Genomic DNA, 26,881 nt, shown 5'->3' with positions numbered 1-26,881 from the left:
CCCCCCCACCCCATCCTTGGCAACCGTTAATCTGTTTTCTGTCTCTGTGGATTTGCCCACTCTGGATATATGGTAAAAGTGGAATTATACAATATGTGGTCTTTTGTGTCTGGCTTTTTTCACTTAGCATCATGGTCTCAAGGTTCTTCCAGTATGTAGTATGTATTGCAACGTAATATTCTCCTGCATGGATATGCCAGATTTTGTTTATTCATTCATCAGTCAATGAACTTTGGAGTTGTTTCCACTTTTTCGCTATTATGAATAATATTACTGTGAACATTCATGTTCAAGTTTTTTTTGTGAACATGTATTTTCAATTCTGATAGTATATACCTAACAGTGAAGTTGCTGAGTCATATGGTACTTTTATGTACCAAAACTGGTACTACCAAACTGTTTCCCAAATTGGCTGCAATTTTACAATATATAAGAGTTCTAATTTATCCATATCCTCACCAGAATTTGTCATTGTTGTGATTGTATCTATCCTAGTGGGTATGAAGTGGTATCTTATGCTTTTGATTTGTGTTTACCTAATGACTAATGATGTTGGGCATCGTTTCATGTGCTTACTGTCTATTTGTATATCTTCTCTGGAGGAATGTCTATTCAAGTCCTTTTAAAATTGGGTTATTTGTATTTTTGTTGTTGAATTGTAAGAGTTCTGGATACTAAACCCCCACATGTGGTTTGATGTTTGATTTACAAGATATGTGATTTGCAGATATTTCCTCCCATTCTGTGGACTGTCTTTTCACTTTCTTGCTGGTATTCTTAGAAGCACAAAAGTTTTTATTTTTGATGAAGTCCAATTTATCTGTATATATTTTTGGTGCTTTACATATTATAAGAAACCATTGCCAAATTTAAAGTCACAAAGATTTACACCTGTGTTTTCTCTTAAGAGTTTATAGTTTTAGCTTACATTTAGGTCTTTGATCAGTTTTGAGTTATTTTTTTATATATGGGGTGAGATGGGGGTCAGCATCCAGTTTTTTGCTAGAATTATAGTTTATTTTCTCAGTGACATGATGTCAGGGAATACATGATTGCAGAAATGATTGCCAGGACTTAAGGGAAGTATAAAGCTCATAAGGTCTGAGGTCCAGTGATTCTCATTAGGTCCAGTATGGCCGGCAAAGATGGTGTGGGCCACAGGAGGGCCTGGCTGACCCTGTGACCAAGCTAGGATTGCTCGATGCAGCCTAGCATGTACCAAGAGGATCTGAGTATTAAAGGAAACTTGGCTGCTACAATGGAGATGAAAGTTCAGCTTAGAAGAATTCTGTCACTCTGACGAAGTAAATTTAGGAAGAGAATAATTACAAACCCTTACCAGCTGGTGATTCTTATCAGCCAGTAGAATTAGACCATGACTCATGTGTCTGCAGTACTCCATGCTAGTCTTTATGATGATGAGGCCTCTAGCTCTTCCTTTCCCTAATCTCAGCTGCACCTCCTTCAGAAACAGCAAGAGGGAGAGGCGAGGCTTACTCTTGCCCCAGAGATTCCTTTGCCTTCTCAGCTGGAGACCCTCCATTGGGCCCTCTGGGTTCCTCTCCACCCTTCTCCAGGTCTGGCTTTGGCCTCTCGCTTCCTGATGAGCTCAGTCAAAGGGAATCACACCAGGAGATCAGAGGGAGGGAGGGGAGATGGGGCATCTACCCACCCTGATCCCCTCCCTCCGGGGTGGCTGCAGGCTCCTCTCAGTGTCCTACTCAGCACAGCCCTCTGCTCTGTCTGTCCTGGTATCTGCTCCCTCCTTGCCCTTCAGACCGGTTAGCAGCCTCGGAGCAGGACATAAGCTTCTTCGCGCCCTGCCCACACCTTTGCCCTGTTGTCAGACTCTCATCAAATTCTCCCACTCTTCCTGTACTTACTTACACCTGGCTGATACACCTTATCTCCCAGTCAGGCATGTATGGTGCAGACCAGACCTGAATCAAGCCTTTCACTATCTGTGAGTGCCTCTATTCATTTAGCGGATGTCTTTCAAGTACCTATTATACATGTGAGATGCCTCTTATGAGCCAGCTCTTTTAGGCAACTGGGGGTTTGGGGTGAGTGAAATAGGGAAAGTCCCTGCTCTCCAGGAACCTGCATTCTGACGGGAGACAATCAAATAGATACATTGTATCATTAGCTAGTGGTAGGTGCTGGGGGAAGCAGAACAGGCAGAGGAAGCAGAAATGATGGCAGGAGTGCCATTTTAGATAGCATCAGCAGTCACGGAAGGCCTCCCTGAAGGGACTTGAGTTAAGTGAAGAATGCCCATGCAGCTCTGTGGGAGAAGGGCAGCACACACAAAGGCCCTTGGCTCTGTTAAGGAGTGGTAACGAGAGCACAGCGGCTAGAGGGGAACGACTGAGGCAGGCAGGGGCTGGATCACGCAGGGGCTTGATGGCCATTGTCAGAGCTTTGAATTCCTTTCTGAACATCATGGAAGCCATTGGAGGATTTTAAGCAGGGGAGTGACATGATCTGACTTGTGGTTTTAAAAGGATCACCATTCAGCGGGACCAGGGAAAAAGGGTCCCTAGATAGCACTGTCAAATGACAAAAATAATACAATGTAGTAACAAGTTTGATGTCCTTTATTCAAGGGAAAGGACTGGATCGGGGAAGTGCAGTGCCTCACAAGCGGTGGAGCTCTCTTCCTGAGGGATTTTGGGCAAGAGCGAGATTTATGCAGCGTTGGAAGTGGCAACAAGGAAACAGGATGTGATTGGCTAGGAGGTGGTGATTTCCATATAAGGCTAGTAGGTGCTAGTTTCTAGGGCGAGGTGAGCTAAAGCTGAGTTGGAGAATTGTGATTGGTATGTGTTCGGTTTCCTTGACAGGTGTTTCCTATAAGAGCCGGATGACTTAGATTTGTGATGTGGGCTAGGCTACTGGGGCAGTCCCCATTTTATGGGCCCCCACATACGAATTACCTTTATCAGCAACGAGCCTTGCCTCTTCCTGTGTGGCCTCAGCCACATTCCCTAACCCATCCCAGGAGGCTGAGTATCTATCTACCCAATGAACATGACACGGTATCTATGGTGCGGGAACATACCAAGAGAGATGCCCCCAGAAGATGGCTGGATGCTCCCAAGAGACAGCAGAAATTACATTTGAGGTGGCGGGGGGATTAAAAAGGAAATTGGTAAGAGGGAGACAAGCAAGAGGGTTATGAGGGAAGACAAGGGGGAACCAGAGAAACAGAGTGGTTCCCGGTAGAGCAGTGTGGTGAAAGCTGGTGTAGAGAGCGGAGGGTAAGAACATGGGATTCGGAGCCCAGCAGCACTGGGTTTGAATCTGGACACTGTTGATTCGTTCTCTGCCCTTGGGCAAGTTACTTACCTTCTCTGAACTTGCTTCCTCATTTGAAAATGGGGACAGTAACAAGTACCTCTTCAGAGTCAATGAGATTATGTATATCAAGCACTTAGCAACATGTTTGGGACATAGTTAACCCTTATGGTTGAAATTTATAAAAATATAATACAAATATCTGCTATTTGGTGTCCCCCAAGACTTCCAGCCATAGGAGGACACCTGTCCTTCAATGCTCAAATAAAAAGAGGGAAGCCCCCTTCCACATGCTGGGCAAAGCCAGAGGCCTCCCTGCCCTCCCCCACCTCTGGCACTGACCCTTCTCAGGGTGTCCACTCCCTCTCTCACCTCTCCTCCCATGTTTCCTTTGGCCACACGTCAGCCTGTACGTGGACTTCAGTCCCCTTCTTGATTCTCCAGAAGCACCACTACCCTCACGGTCGCGTACAGAAAACTCTTACTGAGGGTGTGGCACAGTATGGCTAGCAATTGAAAATCATGTATTCATCACTACTGTTGATAAAATTTCCTCAGCCATTCTCCACACTGGGAATGACTCACTGACCTTTTCTCTAAGTCTCAACCTTTATTCTATTTTTAGAGGCCAGTCTTCAATCCCCCAAATTCCTTTTTTGAAAAATTTCCCATGAAGATCTATGCTTCCTACTCTGATCTGTCCTATTTTTCAATATATAAATCTTTTAAAAATTTCTCTAAACCAAGGGCCATCTTATTTGAGATGTCTATCCACTAAAATGCACAGATTTTGAAATGATTATCTTCTTTTCCACATAATTTGATTCTTGTTAGATATGAGTCTCTTAAATGGAAGAGAGCGTATAGACTGAGCCTGCTGCTGCGTGCCCTTCCTCCACCTCCTGATGAAATGGATCCGGTATGTGTTTTGTTGCAGAGATCGGAAATCTCCTTTCTGTTAGTAAACAAGATATTTGATATCATAGAAGGAAAAAAACCCTTAGTGTTTACTGCATAGTGAGAATCAGGAAGCAGGGGAGATAACAGTATCAACATCTGAAAAGCCAGGAGAGAGCAAAGGATCTCCCTTATCTTCTGAACCAAGAAAGCAGTCAACCTTTCCACTTAGAATGGAGAGCCAAACATTTGCTACCCTTGTTAACACACAAAAGGTGCCTCTCTTGCCTTCAAAGGCTGCCTGTTGATCACCAATAAAGTCCCAAGCAACCCCTACGGGAACTCTGTTTCAGCCAGAGTGTTTCGTTGGCTCCTCCCTAAATAGACATTGCACTTTTCCATCTCTGCTTTGCTCACGCTCTTCCTTTGTCCTGGGATGCTGATCTACCTCATTTCTACCTAACACAACTATTCAAACTCCAGCTTGTGCCACCGCTTTCACAAAGCCTTCCCTGACTGCTCTCCTCCTTCACATTCCTAGTTTAAGAATTGCTACAACTTATCAGATACATGCTGCTTTATTTTGTCCCCACAGAGTTGCCTATATTATGGTCCCCAGTAGATTAAAGTTTCTCAAATACATGGATTAATCTTTACACTTAAAAAAAAATCTATTGCAAAATGTAGCCCAGCAAAAAGTGGCCAATAAATATTTATTGATATTGAATTAGTTTTCTATTGCTGCATAACATCATGAATTTAGCAGCTGAAAACAACATGCATTTCATTGTCTCAGATTCCATGGGTCAGGAGTCTGAACAAGGCTTAACTGGATTCTCCACTCAGGGTCTCACAACCTGCAATCATGGTGTCAGCTGGGGCTGGAGTTGCATCTGAGGCTAGGAGTCCTCTTCCAAGCTCCTGTGGCTGTTGGCAAGATTCCACTTCCTTGCTGTAGACCTCATAGCAGCTTGCTTTTCAAAAGTCATCAGGGGAGAGTCTTTGATGCTTCAAGTTTCTGACCTCTGGGCTCTCTTTTAAAGGGCTCACCTGACTGGGTCAGGTCTACCTAGGATAATCTCCCTTTAGAGTAACTCAAAGTCAGCTCATTAGGGAACTTAATTACATCTGCAAAATCCCTTCACCTTTGCCTCATAATGTACCTAATCACAGAAGCGACATCCATCATATTGTTAGGACCTGCCCACACTCCAAGGGAGGGGATTACACAGGGTGTGTGTACCAAGGGTGGGAATTTGGGGAACCATCTTAGAATTCTTCCTACCACAAATACTTTTTGAGCAACAGTCTTAATAGAGTGTTTTTTATTTGATTGTGTCACAGATCCCAAATTACTTCAAAATAATAGGAAAAATTTCAAATTCATTATATTTTGAGAGATTGAAAAGGAAAACAATAATTATTTTGGATCATTTTAGTTTGGTTGTAGTTTATGTTGTTTAGAGTTGGTTTCAGTTCATTTTGTTCAGTCTGTACACAAGAACACAAAATTATCCCGTGTAAGTGACAGAGTTGAGTTTGTTTATTAATAGTGAGGAAACAGACTAAATGTCTAAAAAGTGCATAGACTGAGGAACAGGTAAAGAACTATGGGAAGACTTTGTCTGGAATGGAGAGACCAGTGCCTCTAGCAGGGCATGAAAATTCAACCACAGGGGAGTCCTTAGTCTAATGAGCTCACATTACAGTGTTGTTTCCCTCTCAGAATCCCACCCAGCGTTTTATTAAAATATATCCACAAAAAAGAAACAAAATTGAGTTATTTGTAGTGAGGTGGATGGACCTAGAGTCTGCCATACAGAGTGAAGTAAGTCAGAAAGAGAAAAACAAATACCATATGCTAACACATATATATGGAATCTAAGAAAAAAAAAAAAAGGTCATGAAGAACCTAGGGGCAAGACAGGAATAAAGACACAGACCTACTAGAGAATGGACTTGAGGATATGGGGAAGGGGAAGGGGAAGCTGGGACAAAGTGAGAGAGTGGCATGGACATATATACACTACCAAGCGTAAGATAGATAGCTAGTGGGAAGCAGCCGCATAGCACAGGGAGATCAGCTCGGTGCTTTGTGACCACCTAGAGGGGTGGGATAGGGAGGGTGGGAGGGAGGGAGAGGCAAGAGGGAGGAGATATGGGGACATATGTATACGTATAACTGATTCACTTTGTTATAAAGCAGAAACTAACACACCATTGTAAAGCAATTATACTCCAATAAAGATGTTAAAAACAAAAAACAAAGATATCCACAGAGACAGGGTGGTATAATGCTGCCGGTTTCTTAATACAGCTAGAAGAATCCCTAGTTCATGCTGGTGTGAATGGAAGCACTTTCCCCTAGAAGACTGTGAGCTTTGGGAAATCAACAGCGATGGCATAACCATCTTTAAATCAGATTTGTGACTGGTCTGATGGTTCCTAAAGGAATAAGCACAGAAAGAAAACTCTACAATTCAGTTAATGAGGGGGACATCTCACCAGGAGGATTATGAAAGAGGAATTAGAACCTAAAGCGATAGATTGAGTAGATTAAAAAAAACAGAGGGTGGCAATTTAAAGATGAATTTCTTTTTTTTAATAAATTTATTTATTTTATTATTTGTTTATTATTTTTGGCTGTGTTGGGTCTTTGTTGCTGTGCCCGGGCTTTCTCTAGTTGTGGCGAACGGGGGCTACTCTTCGTTGCGGTGCGTCGGCTTCTCATTGTGGTGGCTTCTCTCATTGTGGGGCACAGGCTCTAGGTGCATGGGCTTCAGTAGTTGTGGCACGCAGGCTCAGTAGTTGTGGCTCACGGCCTCTACAACGCAGGCTCAGTAGTTGTGTTGCACGGGCTTAGTTGCTCCACAGCATGTGGGATCTTTCCGGACCAGGGCTGGAACCTGTGTCCCCTGCATTGGCAGGCGGATTCTTAACCACTGCACCACCAGGGAAACCCCTAAAGATGAATTTCTTTTGCAAAATTGTGAAGTTTGCATATTGAATTTTTGCACTGGGAAGATTCATTGGGCCCTGTGAACACATGCTCTGCATTTATTCATACGCCTATTCTGTGACTAGTAGCTGAAATATGTTGATGTGAATATTTTCCAATGTGATACAGAAGGGCAGGGCCAATGAATGTGGGAGGAAAGTCAGGCGTTGGCAACTCTGCTGTCTTTTGCATTTAGCTCCTGCTCTGTGCTCTTCAGAGACCCAGCCATAGAGTCAGGGGCAGGAATTTTTCGTATTTTCCTATTCCTGCCTTCCTGCTCCAGAATACAGATTCCCACAGGTAGAGAGAGAATGAGTGGGTGAGGAAATGAAAGGCCCTGAAGCTGGAATGACCCCAGGGGAACTGGGGAACTTGGCTGAGGGGGCAGGGGAGAGGCCTGCCAGATTCTCGGGCCTTTCCCCACCCGCTGTGAGGAGTCCTGTTGCTGGCTCTGAGCGTCTGACTATTTTTCAAGTTGCACTTAAAAAAAATGTACAGTAGTGAAACAGTACAGCACCTCCAGTGAGGCTGGAAAGTAAATGAAACTGGCAGCTCTTCCTCTCATCTCTGTGAGATGTTAATTTAATGAAGTCTCCTCTCCCAAGAGGATTTCCATTGGTTTCAAAACAGAACTACACGCTTGCTGTTTTTACTTCATTCATTATGAGAATCACAAAGCATGACCTTTTTTCAAACACTTTATTTAAACAAAATGATGTCATGTCAGAGTGGTTATTACTTACGTTTATTAATGCACTTCTCACTACAGAGGTGGCTCAGCAGGGGCCATGTGTGGATGAGGCACATTTGGAGAGACTGAGTCCTGACCCAGATCTGTAAAGCGCCGATGGCAGCTGAGGACAGACACAGGTGTCTTTCATCTCTTTTACGGGGAGTAAGAGCACGTCTGGCCCTTCATAGAGCCGGCGATGCCAGTTACAAACTGTCACTTATGTCTTTCCTACCAAATTGTGATCTGGTATGTGACTGACTGCTTGAGACTTCAGGTACAGTGTAGATATGTAGCTTTGAAAATGGAAATGGGTTCCAGGTCTGTTCCAGATGGCTTGTGGACATTTCCATGTGGAAACATTTACTGTGCCCTGAGTTCAACATGACTCACGCCAGACTCCTGAGCTCCGAGGGAGCTCCCAGGGTTCTCCAAGGCATCACGGAGTTCTTCGGAGTCATCTCTTTCTCTCTCAGTGTTTGCTTTCCTGCAGTCCTTTCTTTTCTTCCCTCTGTTTCCACAGTCGGTGGTCACTTCAGGCTCCTCAGCCCTTCATGTCTCAACTGCTGACTCCAGGTCCGCATGCAGTTGAGCCCACCGCAGCGTGCCATGCTTGTCTTCCTCCAACACTGCTTTAAATCATGTCACTTCCCTGCTCAGAAACCTGCAAAGAGCCCATATTTCTCGTGACATCACACCTAGGCTTCTTGACGAGCCTTTCAAGGCCCTCACCAAACTAAATTATTCTTACTTATTCAGCCTCCTACTTACTTACCCCACTGACCTTCATTATGCACCGTCACTCAAGCGAACCCCTATGCCTGTTGTCACTTCATTGCCTTTATTCTGGCTGTTCCCTTCACCTGGAATGCTGTTCCTCCACTCTTGCCTCATTAAATCTATCCTTCCAGGCAGTCCTAGGTCCTTCCTGCAGTCTTCCGGCACATTGTCACTCCTCTCTTCCTCTTTGAACTCTTGAAGCATTACAAATGTCTCTTCTACACATTTTAGCACTTAATTATATGCCTGTCTGCACACTGGTGGTGGTTTTATAGACAACTCTATAAGCTTCTAGAAGTCAAAGTAAGCCTTATGTTCTCTGCCTCTCACCGAGTGAGTACACGGTAGGTACTTATAGAAGATAGTAATTGTTTCATGGCTTTTCTGTCCAGGTTGAGTCAGTAGAAGAATTCTTATTTTCATATTTTATATATATATATATATATCTCCGTATCACCAGGTAAATATTTTTAATATAAATGATTTATATTAAACTGCAGAATTAATATTAGATTAAAAGGGTTTTATCTGTTACCAGCCACAGTACCATAACTAGGATACATGCATTTTAAGTATCAATTCAAATGCCACCCCTTCTATAAAGCACTACTTTTTCTACACAGGCCATCCATTCATGGTAGCTATCATCAGATGCCCACTGCATCCTATACACACCTCTAAACAATAACATTGCTTTGCTCTGTCTTGGCACACATCTGTCCTCTTTCCTTCCCTTTTACCCCAAACTGTGAGTTCCTTGATGGCAGAGACTGTATCTTTTAATTCCTGAATCTGCAGAAACTGGCAGAGTTGGCAACCAATAACTGCTTGTTGAATGAATAAGTGAACTATAAGAACCCTCATGTAATCATGAGTGTGACACTCTATAAATAGTTATGGTTGGCAAATGACCATTGAGTCTTTTTATAAATAAACCTTTTAATATTTTTTAAGTAGTTATTTAAGATAATTTTTTTTTTTAGTTTTTGGAGAGTTTATCTCTCAATCTATTCAAAATTTATCTTTTTACATAGATGATTACAGAGGAAATTACAGCTGAGTTTGCCAAGCCTAGAGAAATTTATAATATATATTTTAAATAAGTTTAGCCATCTACTTCTTCTAGCTTTTCTTTAGAATAGCACTATCACTCAAAAACAAAACAAAACAAAAAACAACTAATCACCACTTCATCATTAGGAAGACCACTACCAAAAAACCAAAAAATAACAAGTGTTGGTGAAGATGTGGAGAAATTGGAACACTTGTGCCCTGTTGGTGGGAAAGTAAAATGGTACAGCTGCTAGGGAAAACAGTATGATGGTTACTAAAAAAATTAAAAATAAATTACCATATGATCCACTTCTGGGTATATATCCTAAAGAATTGAATGCAGGATCTTGAAGAGATACTTGCACACCCATGTTCATTGCAGCGTTATTCACAAAAGCCAAGAGATGGAAGTAACCCAAATGTCCATTAACAGATGAATGGATAAAGAAAATGTGATCCATACATACAGTGGAATATTGTTCAACCTTAAAAGAGGAGGAAATCCTGTCTTATGCTACAACATAGACAAATCGTGAGGACATTATGCCAAATGAAATAAGGTAATCACAAAAAGACAAGTACTGTACGTTTCCACTTTATGCGGTACCTAAATAGTCCAGCTCATAGAGACAGAAAGGAGAATAGTGGTTTCCAGGGGCTGCAGCGTTGGCAAAATGGGGAGTTGTTGTTCAATAGCTATAAAGCTTCAGTTGTTCAAGATGAAAAAGTTCTAGAGATCTGTGCACAGCAGTGTGAATATAGTGAGCACTACTAACCTGTACACTTGAAAATGGTTAAGATGTAAATTTTGTTGTGTGCTTTTTACCATAATTTAAAAGAAAATTGAAAACATACAAAAGAATAATAGTACCTCACATACACACTCACCATCATCAATACAAACTTGCACATTGAAATGAGCCAGTAGATGCTCAATAAATGTTTCTAATACTGATGCTCATGATGAAAAAATTAGGAGAGCACTTTTTTATGATTGATGTCACCTAGTAACAAAGACTTAAGAAATATTGGTCTAATAGTAGTGTGACTATTTTGTTGAAGAATAAACTTGTTACCAAATACTGAAAACTTCTGATCAGACATATGAACTAGAAACTTTTGGAACAAATGTCATGGTAATCTCTAGTTATTGAATCCTACTTATTGATGAAAATAGGTATCAATTGTTTGGGTTTTAATGAGGTGGACATAATTTTTACATTTTCTGTTATGCTGCATGCTTTCATTTTTGGTAATGTTACATGGTATGTGGCTTATGGGATATAATTTGTATCTTTTTAAGAAAGCATAAGTAAATAGAAGCTGGAATTAAAACGAGACATAACAAAAACTCGGCATTAAAGAAAGCTGACCTCGTTCACCAGAGAAAGAAAATCAAAGCTAAGAGGTTCTTCTCGCTCTACTTCCTATCAGGTTTTCCAATTTAATATATTCAGGGCACCTTTCCCCAAACTGCCTACTACTTCCTCTGTTGTCTTTTCAGCAATTTTGGGTCAGTGTCACACCCAAAAAAGGGCGCACCTCGTTAACCCTTTCAACTTTTGACTCAAACACGCCTTTGTTAAATGTGCTCTTCACATAAACAGTCAGTAGCTGTCATTCAGCTCGGGCTCTGGGAGAGAGCAGCACTGCCAGGAAGGTGAGCTGGAGAGAGTTAAACACAGTCATCTGGGAGGAGGAGGACAGACAAGGCTATTCTGAGAAGTAGGAAGATTGATCTTGGTAATGCCTGCCCAGCTACACTGTACTTCTCATATTCTCTTGGTGTGTCTATAGAAAGGAAAAAAGAAGCCACATCATGGTAAGAAACTAAGTGAAGTTTTGTTATCTCTTCACTGACCGAGACTTTTTATTTTAAATTAATTAGTTAATTAATTTTTATTTTTGGCTGTGTTGGGTCTTTGTTGCTGCGTGCGGGCTTTCTCTAGTTGTGGTGAGCGGGAGCTACGCTTCGTTGCGGCGCGCGGGCTTCTCATTGCGGTGGCTTCTCTTGTCGCGGAGCACAGGCTCTAGGCGCGCGGGCTTCGGTAGTTGTGGCAGTTCGGCTCAGTAGCTGTGGCGCACGGGCTTAGTTGCTCCGCGGCACATGGGATCTTCCTGGACCAGGGCTCGAACCCGTGTACCCCTGCATTGGCAGGCGGATTCTTAACCACTGCGCCAACAGGGAAGCCCACTGACCGAGACTTTGTTTTGAATTTATGTAGTATTATTATTAATGACATCAGTTAACTTCACAGTGTGTTTATTGTCTAGAGCTGGTAAATTCTCTGGGCTTAAAAATCGTGAGCAATTGTGAGTAGAAGGAATATAGTAGGAGGCTGAGAAGTAGAGTGGGGGCTAAGTAGCCTTGGAGACTTTGAAATAGAAATGAAAACACTAGTATGTGATCTACTGTGTCTGCCCTTCTCGAGGTTCTTTAAATTATTGCAGGTAATCATTGACAAGCTGCCCTTGCTGACTATATTTGAGTTAGTTCCATCAGCCATTCTAACGACGCCAATTTTATAGACCTGTTGTTGAGTGTGCTGCAAAGAACTTAGTTACTCCTTTTTTCTCCCCTAAGTTGAAAAAAATCTTTTCCCCGCCCCTTTTCCAAATATCAAAGGCAAACTGACATCTAGCCCCTTGGAAGAAACTAGTTGGGAAACATGGTGTCGAGTGCTAAGGATTGATTTTTATTTTTCATCATGGTAGGGAAAGGTAGATCTCTATTACACTTTCTTTTAAAATGTAGGTTATCTTTCAAATACATTCTCCACTGGGTGTCGGCTGTTGCTGCTCACGCGGGCCTGTCCCCGTAACACGTTATTATGTGTTGCACGTACTTTCCCCAAATGAGATTTTATTAGGACACAGAAATTTATAGGAGCGACTCGGCTCCTTACAACCCTATCATTCTAGAAGTGCCATGGCTTAAAGGAAGTTATGAGAAAAAAGCAATCTTGTAAACTTTTCAGAAAAAGGAGTTTATGTGAGAGTCTATTAAACTTTGCTTCACTACTTTGCTCAGAGAGGCACAAATATAAAGGGCCAAGTAAGTGTTGGGCATTGTTGCCATCATCTTCTCTGTTAATTCTTATCACTTTCCCCTATCCTTTGATATTTTAGACACAGTGGCTTAATAACTACATGGACAAATAGTCTTTACACTTAGGATATGAACTCCTAATCATCCCCTAGAAATCTTAACAGAATTAATACCTTGTGTTTTACAAGAAATGCCTTTTTTAAAGTGAATTTTCCAAATTAAAAAAATAATAATAAACAGCTAGGATTAAGAGCATTATGACTATAAACCTCCAGAAAACATTTTAAGTTTAATAAGTAAAATTTCTGATGTTTTGGTCAACCATCTGATTAAGGCCTAATTGTAAATATCTATAAATGCACAAAGCAGATTAATGTAACTGTAGCCTATGCACCTTGGTAAGTAAGCTTGGCGTGGGGTGGGGAGGACAGTGCGGGGAGGTATAGTGGCCAGGCTGGTAATTTTGAAGGTTGCTTTTCCCTTGAGTTTCTCTGTGATATGAGATAAAGGTATGTGGAGTGCTAAGAAGGCACTGTGGGTGCTAAGAGCATGGTGGCTAGTGAGCCAACATTCTCATTTTAATTCAGATGTTGAAATGGGCAGGAAGCTGCTGCCTGTGTCTCCAGGCATAATCAGGACTGGGGCAGTGCTCAACCTGGGTGCACAGGCTTGTCCGCCTCAAGTCTGTACAGGAGCAGTGTTTGCAAAACACACTCCAGACCTGCAAGCTGAGGCAGAGAGTGGCATCCAAGGCTCCTGCCGCCCGCCAGGAACAGAGTGGTGAGAGGTGATGAAATGCTTCTCTTTTCAAAATTGAACGAGCAGCAACTTTCTCACAGTCTTCCCACTCCCAGCACACACACACACACACACACACACACACAGTCCCAATCCCCCATGACAGAGTTTAGTGGAGCCAATGAAGAATAAGGCTAAATTCCTTGGGAGGGTAAAAAGGAAGCGAGAGGAAGGGTCAGAGACCCAGAAAGTGGAAAAAATATTCATTCGACGCTGGATGAAAACCCATAATTGTATAGGCCCCAGCGAGCTAAAGTGTGAATTCCCCCCACCCCCTCCAGTTTGTTGGTTCAGTGCTGTTCCCTGGACTCCCCTGGAGCTGCCCCTCCCAGCCATTTCCTGTCCTCACAGGGCCCCTCCTCCCCACCTTCCTTAGCAGTACCCTTTACTTCTTGGCTTTTTCTGTGTCTGGGGTGACCTCCCTTATCTCTCTGTTCATATTTAAGTATGTGTGTGTGTGGGGTGTGTGTGTGTGGGGTGTGTGTGTGTGTGTGTGTGTGTGTGTGTGTGTAACCAATGTAACCCAAAGGAACAGAGCAGGAAAGAGAAGGAGAGAAATAGCACAAACATCGCAGTGCATCTTCTGGTGCCACCAGCTATGCATGACCTTGGGCAAATCACTTTTCACATTGCAGTTTTCTCAGACGTAAAATGAGGATGATAGTTATCACCTCACAGGACTGTTAAGAGGTACCTGGCACATGGTAGCTTCTTAAATGTTAGCTGAAATAAATCACAAAAGAGGAAAAATAAAAGGTCAATAAGGATATAAAAAAATGTTCAATCCCATTGGAAAGCAAAGAAATGCAGTTTACCTAGTCATTGTAAATTACAGCATGCATCAGAAAAATGTGTAAAATATAGATGTAAGGTATAATGAATAATTATAAAGCAAGCACCTCTAATAACTAGGCGCAGGTCAAGAAATAGCATATTGCTACCACCTCTTAAGTCTCCTGTGGGTCTCTTTCTGATCACACCCCATCCCCTCCTTCACCATCAGGGCTAGTAGTAGGGTAAGGGGAGTGGGAGTAGGGTAAAGGGAGTGCCTCAGGAGCAAAGTTTAAGGGGGTGCCAAAAAACTCGGTGATCAAGATAAATAATATATCAATTCAGTCTTTTATTGCAATATTTTTAAAAACAAAAGTTAAGGGGCTTCCCTGGTGGCGCAGTGGTTGAGGGTCCACCTGACGATGCGGGGGACGTGGGTTCGTGCCCGGGTCCGGGAGGATCCCACATGCCGCGGAGCGGCTGGGCCCGTGAGCCATGGCCGCTGAGCCTGCGCGTCCGGAGCCTGTGCTCCGCAACGGGAGAGGCCACAACAGTGAGAGGCCCGCGTAACGCAAAAAAAAAAAAAAAAAAAAGTTAATGCAAAAAATCCATGTGAACAAAATATCAAATTTTTAAATAAAGAGAGGATCTGTACCACAAGAGGTAACTACTCTCTTGTTATAATCATCATACCTCTTCTTTTCTTTATAGTTTTACCACCTATGATTGTATCCCAAGACAGTGCAAATTAACTTACCTGTTTTTGAATTTCACATAAATGGAATTATACCCCAAGTTCTCATTCGGGTCTGGATTCTTTCAATCAACTTTATGTTTATAAAATTCATCCACGGATTTTGCTGCCGAAGTTCATTCATTTCTGTTGCTGTAGAGTATTCTGTTTTATGAATGAACCACAATGAACTTACTCATCTTGCTGTGGCTGGGATCTGGGTTGGTTTCTTGTTGGGGGCTTGTACAAGCAATGCTGCTGGGAACATCCTTGTGAGCCTCTCGAGGGCAGCAGTTCTCAAAGTGAGGTCTGGGGACACTTGAGGGTTCCCCAGATCTTTCAGGGGAGTCCGTAATGTCAAAACTATTTTCATAAAAATGCTAAGATGTTATTTGCCTTTCACTTTCATCCTATCACAAGGGTACAGTGAAGATCGAGAGGCAACGTGATATGCGATGATGTCTTGCTCTGATGACTAATAGAATGTGTCCTGAGTATTGTTGAACTTTAAAAACAGCTCAGTTTTAATTTCTAAGCTGAGAAGTGTAGATTGATACAACCCATACAAACAAAGGCTCTTGGGGGCCTTAACTTTTTAAGGGTGTCAAGGAATTCTGAAACCAAAATTTTGAGGACTGCTACTCTAGGGAATATGCTGCTATGCTCATAGGGTATGCATATCTTCTGTTCTATTCAATAATGCCAAAGTGTTTTCCAAAGCAGTGGTTCCAATTTACACTCCCCTCACCAGTATGTGAGCGTTCCTATTGCTTCACAGCCTCTCTTACATTTGGAATCATTGCTCTTTTTAATTATTTTCCAATCTGATGGATGTGTAAAGATATCTCATTGTGGTTTTCCTTTTCATTCCCTTCACTACTAATTAGGAACATATCCTGTGGGAATAATTAAGGATGTGTGTAGAGATAAGGTACAAATATAGTTTCTGTAGTCTGCAAGGCATTGAAAATAACATAAACTGTAGGCATTGTGGTACACTGACATGGTAGAATTTAATGCAACCATTAAAATATTGTAATAGAAATGTATTTATTGGCATGAATTCAGTGAAAGAATAATATACCAAAAAGCAGGTACAAAATGCTATTATACAATGCCCTGATAAAAAGCCAGAAAGAAAAAATAGTTAATAGTGGTATTTGGGGATAGAAAAGATAAAGGACAATTTATATTTTCTTCATTATACTTGTTTATATAGTCTGCCTTTCAAATATGAATATGTATATATATATTTTAAGGTTTCCTTTCCCATTCCCTATCTCTTCCCCAGAGACTGTGCTAGGTGTTTCACAGACATCTCATTTGATGCTCAAACAATCCAGAGGGTGAGCATTTCAGAAACTGGATTTTAAGGGAATCATTTGAGAAGTGGGCCAAGGCTAGAGACAGGCCTTTGTTCCTGTCTGAGAATGTTCACTGAGGGCCTCAGTCATAATTCATTGCCCCCAGACTACTGGCTGAACCATTACACAATGTTGTCTGGCTCTTGTCTGTGGGAGACTGAGAGATTTCTGGAAAATATGGTTGATGTGTTCTTTTGATAAATATTTATGCAGTGCCTATTGGTGCCACACATTGAGGAAGGAATAGGGACATAGTGGTGAACAAAACTACATTCTTATTCTCATGAAGCTTACATTCTATGAGGAACGACAGACAACAAAGTATACAAATAAATATTAAGTATTTTCAGTTCAGGTAATAAGTGCTATGAAGAAAAATAAAGGAGCATAAGGTTATAGAAAGTGAGGTGCTTTTTTTACATAGGGTGATCCAGAGGTGTTCATTCTATCTAGTTGCGTATCTTCTATACATTATGATCTGGAAAAGATAATGTTTACGAGGAAGGGTAGACTTCAGTTTTTCTTTATTCTAGTCATGACACATTGAAGATGAGTGCTCATGAGCAATGACATGCCAAGTTCTGCATGTCTATCATATTCTATGTTCATCTCTATCTCACCAAGAATCATAAATTAATCCTGTTATTTAGTCAGCGTCAACTTGGGTTATGAAACATCAGCAGAATATCAGACTGTGAATTATGCCAGCCATCACCGTCTTAGGTACTTTGTGCTTTTCAAAGCATGTTCACATATATCATTTCACGTGAATTTCTCAATACCCTCGAGGACAGAAGAGGAATTTTTGAGAGGACAAATTATTTGATCCCTATTTAGTAGTATTCCTGAGTTCTCTCCATGAAAGCCTGCATTTTCCTTTTTAATTTGAAATGAATTGCCAGGAAGTCAATAATTCTCACTAGAAATTGCAGAAAACGGAGATATTTCTGGGAAGTATATATTAATTGGAAAGATAAAGAAATAAATTCATTTTCTAGGGGAAAACTCCACCATTTTCTGCCATACTTTTAACTGTGGGTACACTAACCTCAAGTTATGAGGTGTCAAGGTCACTAGAAGTCTCAGAGGGAGCCTGGAGTTGACAGTGCTGTGTTGGAGAGGCTTCTTCATTCTTTACAGAGCTGCTACCTCCGAGTTCCTTCTCTCATCCTGGTCCCCTTAGTGGACTTGGTTGCCAGCTGTGCCTGGTGGAGACAGGCATGCTGTGTCAGTCTCTCTTGGGCTGCTTCACCCTCATCTCCCCAATATCCCTATCCGTCTCATCACATCATCTACATATGGATGACCTAACTGGAAGTTAATCCTTGGGACTTGAGCGCTTGGATTCGGCAATGCGCTGATGGTTTTCTAGTGTTTTAAAGTACTTATTCTTGATCTTTGGCCTGAGTTATTGTACAAGTCGTTCTTTTTTTTTTAATATAAATTTATTTATTTATTTTTGGCTGTGTCGGGTCTTCGTTTCTGTGCGAGGGCTTTCTCTAGTTGCGGCGAGCGGGGGCCACTCTTCATCGCGGTGCACGGGCCTCTCACTATCTCGGCCTCTCTTGTTGGCAGAGCACAGGCTCCAGACGCGCAGGCTCAGTAGTTGTGGCTCACGGGCCCAGTTGCTCCGCGGCATGTGGGATCTTCCCAGACCAGGGCTCAAACCCGTGTGCCCTGCATTGGCAGGCAGATTCTCAACCACCGCGCCACCAGGGAAGACCCGTCATTCTTTTTTTTTTTTTTTTTTTTTTTTTTTTGCGGTACGTGGGCCTCTCACTGTGCCGGCCTCTCCCGTTGCAGAGCACAGGCTCCGGATGCGCAGGCTCAGCGGCCATAGCTCACGGGCCCAGCCGCTCCGCGGCATGTGGAATCCTCCCGGACCGGGGCACGAACCCGTGTCCCCTGCATCGGCAGGCGGACTCTCAACCACTGCGCCACCAGGGGAGCCCCCGTCATTCTTTTTTAAAATATATAAAGGACATGCTTTTTTTGTTCTGAGTCAATAAAAAAGGAACTAATTTGACAATGAGCACATTTTCGTTTTCCAGTTTGGCTAAGCTGCTTTACTCCAACTAGGAGCTAGCTAGCTAGCTAGTGATTTGAATATGTACTTATCAAAATATGCCCACAATCCAGGAGGTAGTAAGAAATATTCGCTATCCATGTCAAATCCCCATATCTCCTGTACTTTACACATTATACATGGGAAAAAATTATTCACCAAATTAGGATTATATTTACATCTCTACTGTAAAGCAAATTAATTCAGTGTGATAGAGAAAAAAAAATGTTGGGGGAAACTGTTCAGTTTACACGGAGAGGAACATTGTGAGTTATCTGTTACCCATGATTGAGCACATAGTAAATTCCAATCAGGATCCCAGCATGGGAAAGGGCGCAGTCAACTTGGATGATTGAGTTAAGTAAGAGGGGCTATGTACAAAGCATGGGCAAAGTGTTAAGGAAACCACAAGAGGCAAAAGAAGCTTAAGCTTCACGATTTCTTCCTTTACAAGGCCTCTTCCCAGGCTCTGTCCCTAAATCTGTAATCTAATATTATGTTGTTGTCTTCTTAAAGAAAGCTCTCAAAATTATATATGCTTCATGCCCCACAAAACCTGGTTCCAGGGGCTTCCCTGGTAGTGCAGTGGTTAAGAATCCGCCTGCCAATGCAGGTGACATGGGTTCGAGCCCTGGTCCGGGAAGATCCCACATGCTGTGGAGCAACTAAGCCTGTGTGCCACAACTATGGAGCCTGTGCTCTAGAGCCCGCAAGCCACAACTACTGAGCCTGCGTGCCACAACTACTGAAGCCTGCGTGCCTAGAGCCCATGCTCCACAACAAGAGAAGCCACCACAATTGGAAGCCCGCGCACCGCAACGAAGAGTAGCCCCCGCTTGCTGCAACTCGAGAAAGCCCGCGCGCAGCAACGAAGACCCAAGGCAGCCAAAAATAAAAAAACAAAAAAAACAAAAATCTTGGTTCCACCCCAAGCAAAGGATAGTGAAACACTGCCAGGCCATCACCACTGAGACCCTTTCCATCTAGGGCCTGGAGGAGTGAGAGAAGAAGCAATTACTGGGACGTGGCGACAGAAGTGTAGCTGCAGGCGTGGTGCTATGACCGATGCTATGGTCATGCTGGACCACACCCAACCCAGAGCCTAACAAGGAAAGAGAGGGGTGGGAAGGAATTACCTTGACCTCACTTTAGTCCCTCCCTTTGATTTCCTGTCAGTGTCTTCTACTGGTTGAACCTATCAAAGCCAAAAGGTAAGGGAGTCTGTTTCTCTGTTCCTCATGGTCAAGGGCCTGGGGCACAGAGAAGGGTGACAAAGGGTGAGCAAACAGAAGTGCCCACTGTTTACAGAGTTACCTGATTCTACAGCCAGCACTCCATCATAAGTGAGAGCTCAATCCCGGCCATTATTATATTGCAAGGCTCAGGAGGAAGCATGCCACACAGGTGTAACATACTCTATATAGTCAGTACGTACATAAAAGTGGTATGAAAGTCATATTCTAGTAAACGAAATCTTATTTTCCTAATGATATACTATAAGTTCAAATGGGAAAATTTACTGAGCTAACTTTTAGAAAGCCCAACTTGTGTCTTAGGAAAATTATCTGATGCTTTGGGCCACAGTTTGCTTCTTTAAGGTAAGAAGAAAATCTGACACAAAGCAGACTCTCAATAATTATTAGCGGCATGAACGAGTAAACGACCCTACAATTCAAACATTCTATGATCTTACCTTCCTTTCTAATTGATCAAGTGTCAGTGGCTTTAAACAATTAGCTTTCACTCTGCTTCTTTCAAACAGTAAATGACCTAAAGACAATCCTTAGCTGGAACTGGGAGTCTACTTTTTAAAAGAAACTCTTTACTTCTTCAAACCCTCCGAAAGGGTGGGGAATACTTTTGGAATAACGAACATACAACTATTTCCTAAATTATGGCTTTCATATTCAATAATGCCTCTTTTTCAGGATGCTGTTAAACCTGACAGTTTAAAAAAAAAGTCTGCTCCTATCCTTTTACATGATAGTATACCTATAATTCTATCAACAGGATATGATTGCCATTTGGTTTGAAGTGACAACATTAGAAACAAAACAAACATTGAGGTTGTAAGTAGAGAAGTATGTGTCACATGAAATGGAAAGGACAGAGATTTAAAAAAAAAAGAGAGAACAATGGTGAGCAGCAGAGATGGGGTGGGCAGTGGGATGCTGACAGATATTGAAAACAGCACAGGGGCAAGCATCCCACCCCGAGAGACAGGGGAGCAGTGGAGTGGAGAGAGGCTCTGAAGGTCTGATGCAACGTACTGTTGGTTGCACCATATGAAATTGTACATAGATCAAAACTGGTTGAATGCAGTAATTTCCTGTGCCTCTTTGTAAGAGGCCTGCTTATGATTAAACAGTATTATAGTCTGTGGGTCATTTAGTGCAAACCTTAGTCTATACTCATTGTAACAGCCGTGGAAGAAATCATTATTATAGCACAAATGTAAATAGTTCTGTCTCCAGAATCATTAAGCCATAGCTAAATTATATTTAGTATACTCTGAGGGAGGGAACTTGATAACATATGAAAAAAAATACTTGAAAAGTTAAAATGAAAAGTTTCAGTGTTTAATAGGTCAAGGTGTATTTATGTGAACATTTCTTCTTTTGCATTTTGTGTGCATGTATGTTGTATTATTTAGAGTGGGCCATATATATTAGCACAAGCAATACCAAAAAGATAGATTGATGAAGAGGACAGTAGATCATTTTAAATGCCTATTACAAATCTCAGTCCATAGTGAGCTCACAGGGAATCACAAGTGTTTAAAAAAAAAGAGTTACTTTTGTACATCACTGACCACATTTTAGCAGGAGGCACATGTGAATACATGTAAAAGATCTTGATCTGCTTTCTCAAGTGAGACTCAGGCTGGGAACCAGCAGTAAACCTGAAGAAATCCAAGTTTGTGTGCCAGCAGCTGCATCGCCGTGCAGAATCCTCACATGGGCAGAAGAGAGCTGCAAATTCTTGACCACACTAAGTCTTTTTTTTTTTAATAGATCTTTATTGGAGTATAATTGCTTCACAATACTGTGTTAGTTTCTGTTGCACAACAAAGTGAATCAGCCATATGCATACACATGTCCCCTTATCCCCTCCCTCTTGAGCCTCCCTCCCACCCCTCTAGGTCATGGCAAAGCACGGAGCCAATCTCCCTGTGCTATGTTGCTGCTTCCCACCAGCCAACTATTTTACATACTGTAGTGTATATATGTCCATGCTACTCTCACTTCGCCCCAGCTTCACCCTCCCACCCCATGTCATCAAGTCCATTCTCTATGTCTGCCTCTTTATTCCTGCCCTGCAAGTAGGTTCATCAGTACCATTTTTTTTTGTTTTTTAGATTCCATATATATGTGTTAGCATACGGTATTTGTTTTTCTCTTTCTGACTTACTTCACTCTGTATGACAGACTCTAGGTCCATCCACCTCACTACAAATAACTCAATTTCGTTTCTTTTTATGGCTGAGTAATATTCCATTGTATATATGTGCCACATCTTCTTTATCCATTCATCTGTCAGTGGACATTTAGGTTGGTTCCATGTCCTGGCTATTGTAAATAGTGCTGCAATGAACATTGTGGTACATGTCTCTTTTTGAATTATGGTTTTCTCAGGATATATGCCCAGTAGTGGGATTGCTGTGTCATATGGTAGTTCTATTTTTACTTCTTTAAGGAACCTCCATACTGTTTTCCATAGTGGTTGTATCAATTTACATTCCCACCAGCAGTGCAGGAGGGTTTCCTTTTCACCACACCCTTTCTAGCATTTATTGTTTCTAGATTTTTGATAATGGCCATTCTGACCTGCGTGAGGTGATACCTCATTGTAGTTTTGATTTGCATTTCTCTAATAATTAGTGACGTTGAGCGTCTTTTCATGTGCCTCTTGGCCATCTGTATGTCTTCCTTGGTGAAATGTCTATTTAGGTCTTCTGCCCATATTTTAACTGGATTATTTGTTTTCTTGATATTGAGCTCCCTGAGCTGTTTGTATATTTTGGAGATTAATCCTTTGTCTGTTTCATTTGCAAATATTTTCTCCCATTCTGAGGGTTGTCTTTTTGTCATGTTTATGGTTTCCTTTGCTGTGCAAAAGCTTTTAAGTTTAATTAAGTCCCATTTGTTTATTTTTGTTTTTACTTCTGTTACTCTAGGAGGTTGGTCAAAAAAGATCTTGATGTGGTTTATGTCAAAGTGTGTTTTTCCTATGTTTTCCTCTAAGAGTTTTATAGTGTCTGGTCTTACATTTAAGTCTTTAATCCATTTGGAGGTTTTTTGTTTTTTTTGTTTTTTTTGCGGTATGCAGGCCTCTCACTGTTGTGGCCTCTCCTGTTGCAGAGCACAGGCTCCGGACACGCAGGCTCAGCAGCCATGGCTCACAGGCCTAGCCGCTCCGCGGCATGTGGGATCCTCCGAGACCAGGGCACGAACCCGTGTCCCCTGCATCGGCAGGCGAACTCTCAACCATTGCGCCACCAGGGAAGCCTGGTATTTTATTCTTTTTGTTGCAGTGGTAAATGGGAGTGTTTCCTTAATTTCTCTTTCTGATTTTTCGTTGTTGGTATATAGGAATGCCAGAGATTTCTGTGCATTAATTTTGTATCCTGCAACCTTACTGAATTCATTGATTAGTTCTAGTAGTTTTCTGGTGGCATCTTTAGGATTTTCTATGTATAGTATCATTTCATCAGCAAACAGTGACCATTTTACTTCTTCTTTTTCAATTTGTGTTCCTTTTATTTCTTTTTCTTCTCTGATTGCTGTGGCTAGGACTCCAAAACTATGTTGAATAAGAGTGGCGATAGTGGACATCCTTGTCTTGTTCCTGATCTTAGTTGGAAATGCTTTCAGTTTTTCACCATTGAGTAGGATGCTTGCAACCACACTAAGTCTTGTGCAGAAAAGATTTCCATTCTGTTTTTGTTTTGTTTAGAACTAACCATGTTTATAGTTGTCTGCAAGAGTGCTGATGACTCCCTTTGGAAGGGAGTGGGGATGTTACTAATTTTTTAGTAGCATCAAATAATTTATGTCCACCTCTACTGTAAGTCCCTGTGCTAGGTGCTGGGAATACAGATTGGTCAATTTTCTTGCTCTTAAGGGGCTTATATTCCACTGTGCAAGGAAAAGATGGGAAATATATGAAAGATTTATTTTTAAACAGTTTGTTAGTTACATTTTCAAATAATATGCTCAACGTATTTTCCTTCAACCTCCAAACATGATTTAGGTGAAGCACTTCTAAATTTAAAGCAACAACTTCAAGGTAATCTTTAAAAAGCAATAAACTATTTTGCCTGTATATCCAAACATTTTGGTATACTAACAGTTTATCCTGTATTTCCTGACCTTTTGTTCCCCACCAGTGAGCAGATAGTAGAGATCTCTGAAATTATTTATAACAGTACAAGGTAGCTTTTATCTAGTGGCCGCTGTTGATAGTAGGTGCTACCATACCAAGAAGGTTGAGAATCAGAGAACAGCACTGCAGCCAGTACTGCCTGGGCCTCTACACACTGCTGGACTGTGGTCTTGTTATAGATACTTGCACACGGCCCCTCATGAGCCACATGTAATGTTTGACAACAAGAACACTAAAACGAATCCCAGCACACAACCCATGGACCATTTCTAACATTGTCCTATTGTGGATTACGCTTATCTCAGTAGGGCATGGGTGACAGGAGGATTCCAGGTGCAGGTTTCTGCACAGTGAGGTGGGCAGAAAGGACAGGGGAAAAAGCTAACTACAAAGGAGGTCCCGGGTTTGCATGGCTGTGCTATAGTCCGAGAACACCCAGCCTGAGAACTCTCAGGACCCTGACCACACCAGAAGAGCCTGAGGAGTAGCCTGGGGGAGCAGGAAGAAGACTGATGGGCCCCCATGGCCTCTGTGCAGAACACTCCCCTTCCTAACAGATGATCATCAAGGTCGAGGGGGAAGGTCCTGGGTCTTTGGTCTCCCATTCTAGGTTTAGGACTCTAGGTGCAAAGGCTCCTACTTAAGGAGATGCCTACTCTCTAGACAACTCCCAGGCCATCTCATTTTTGTTTTCCATCTACTATATTCATCCTTCCTCCATGAACACTGTAATGAAATAATCCCTGGCTGAAAAGAAACGTGTCCTGTTTTAGAAGGGGTGTTCCTCAAAGATGTGACTGTGAACTTTACTCAGGAGGAATGGTGCACTCTGAACTCTGAACTCTCAGAGATCCTACACAGAGATCTGATGCTGGAGATGCAGGGCCCGGACCCCTTGGGGGAAGACTGCATTCCCCTGTAAATGAGGAAGTAGCCTTTGAAACAACTTGAGGCCCCCATTGACTAAGAACTATGAAATGGGCACCTGAGCCAGATGGATTGTGTTTCTGCTCTTTACTTCCCAGGGAAAACCTTTATTTTTAAATCAACTTTATTAAGATAATTTACATATAAAAATTGTCCCCATTTTAAGTGTACAGTTTGATGAGTTTTGAAAGATATGTACACATGTGTAACCATCACCACAATCAAGATCTGGAACACTGCCTTTATCCCCCAAAGTTCCTTTGTGCCTGTTTCCAGTCACACCTCCTTGCCCACCCCGCACTCAGGCAACCTTTGATTTACTTTCTACGATTATAGATTGGATTTGCATTGCCTAGAATGTCATCTAAATTGAACCATGCAATACCTTTTGAGTCTGGCTTCTTCCAGTTAGCATAATGCTTGTGAGATTCATCCATGTCATTACATGTTTTAGAAGTTCGGTCCTTTTTATCGCTGAGTAGCATTCTGTTGTATGGGTGTACCACTGTTGGATCCATTCACCAGCTGATGGGACATTTCAGTTTCCAGTTTTTGATTATTATGAATGAAGCTGCTGTGAACATTCACATCTAAACAAAAGTCTGGAATTCTAGTAAGTTCAACAGACAGAGCAGCTTGGCAGGTGACAAACTGGTTGCCCCTCTGGGGGGAGAAGGAGTCAAGTAGTTGATGAGGTCAAGTTACAAAGAACAACCGGTTCTGTAAAAAGCAGCTATAGCCAAAAATGAAAAACAAAAACCTGTACTGAGCAGAGAAGACGGCTGATCAGACGCCTTTCAACCGCATGGGAAAAATGGATTGCAACATCATTGGCAGGACGGGATAACATGTACACTAGTTTTTTTTGGACATGGTCTAGAATTGAGCCAATAAGACTCAAACCTATTCCTGGCTACTTCTTTAGGATATGTTTGAAGGCCTGTTGAGGCAGCAGAGACAAAGAGCTCCATTTCCGGAGTTAGAGAGACTACTGGCTGTGGGACCTTGAGCAAGGATAAGGAACCTTGGCAAATGAGCATAAAAACACTACCTATCTTCAGGGCTGTCTCTGATGAGAATCTATGTAAATCACTTAGTAAGTCTAGTGCCTAAGGAATTATTACGTTTCAAAACCATGTAATACCTTTGACTCATAGTGAAAGAGTCCAAATATATTCCTTAGGAGACTGGAATATTTTAATGTATTTTTTCTTAAATTACACAGTGAATTCTTCCTATATTATTTATATAACCACTGAATAATTATTAATCAAAATCTGGTTAAATTTTAGAAGCGTATCAACTCAGTCACAAAAGCTCCCAGTGGCTGCAACGTTCTTTTGTCCCTCTCCTCATGCAGCTGTCTAGTTCCAAAGCTCCCACCAGGGCCTTCTCAAGCGCGAAGAATCACCTCTGGAGTTTGTCAGTAAATCTGATTCAGGAGCATTTCCTCAGGAGCCGATTCTGGGGGAAGTGTGGCCTGCAGTCTACTCCTCTGGGCTGACTCTGGCTCAGGGGTGCCCACTGCACTGCCATGTCCTCAGTGGGGAGTTGGGGGTGCTCGGACTGGAAGCTGAGGACCTGGGTTTGGATCCTGACTTTATTGCCCCCACCCCTAACACACCTTAAGTCTCTCTGCTCTGAGCTTTGCTTTCCTTATTTCTAATGTTGGGTGACAAGCACCTCACGGGGCTGTTGCAGAATGACATGATGTTACAGTGCCAGGACTGTCTCAGTAAATGCTTGTGGACCCTGCTACTTCCATGCTTTATCTTACAGTCTTTCCTATTTCCCACCATCTCCCACGTCCACTGGCTGCATATAATTCAAATGAAATGAAGCCGCTTTAAAGAGTGATTCAGGAACCCCTCTGTAAGCAGTCAATATTGTAAAAACTGCCCTTCCGAGAAAGGTAGCTCTCGGGTTTTAGGTGGAAGAGGTAATTCTTAAGTTATTGTAGCCACACGTGTGGTCTGGGTTGCCGTCGGCTCGTTACCGGGAATAGGCTTCCCTCCGCTAGGAGCTTGTCTGGAC

At 42.2% G+C, this 26,881-nt stretch overlaps 1 protein-coding gene across 2 annotated transcripts in view; it reads left to right on the top strand.

The window, feature by feature from the left end:
- The window catches only part of CRYBG1 (crystallin beta-gamma domain containing 1), a 203,707-nt gene that overhangs the window by 116,351 nt on the left and 60,475 nt on the right, over nt 1-26,881 (top strand). The window contains exon 1 of one of the 2 annotated variants that reach the window (XM_027089415.1): nt 11,437-11,577. The exons of the other annotated variant lie outside the window; for it this stretch is intronic. Within the exon in view, the coding sequence (XP_026945216.1) occupies nt 11,575-11,577 (3 nt within the window). The 5' untranslated portion in view covers nt 11,437-11,574. Of the gene's footprint in view, nt 1-11,436; nt 11,578-26,881 lie in introns of those variants that run through there. 2 annotated transcript variants of the gene reach the window in all.

Source organism: Aethalodelphis obliquidens, unplaced genomic scaffold (genome assembly GCF_003676395.1).
Source record: "Aethalodelphis obliquidens isolate GAN/ISIS:26980383/991018 unplaced genomic scaffold, ASM367639v1 scaffold3, whole genome shotgun sequence".
NCBI lineage: Eukaryota > Metazoa > Chordata > Mammalia > Artiodactyla > Delphinidae > Aethalodelphis > Aethalodelphis obliquidens.
Note: the sequence above shows the minus strand (reverse complement) of the source record. Positions and strands in the feature narration are given on the sequence as shown.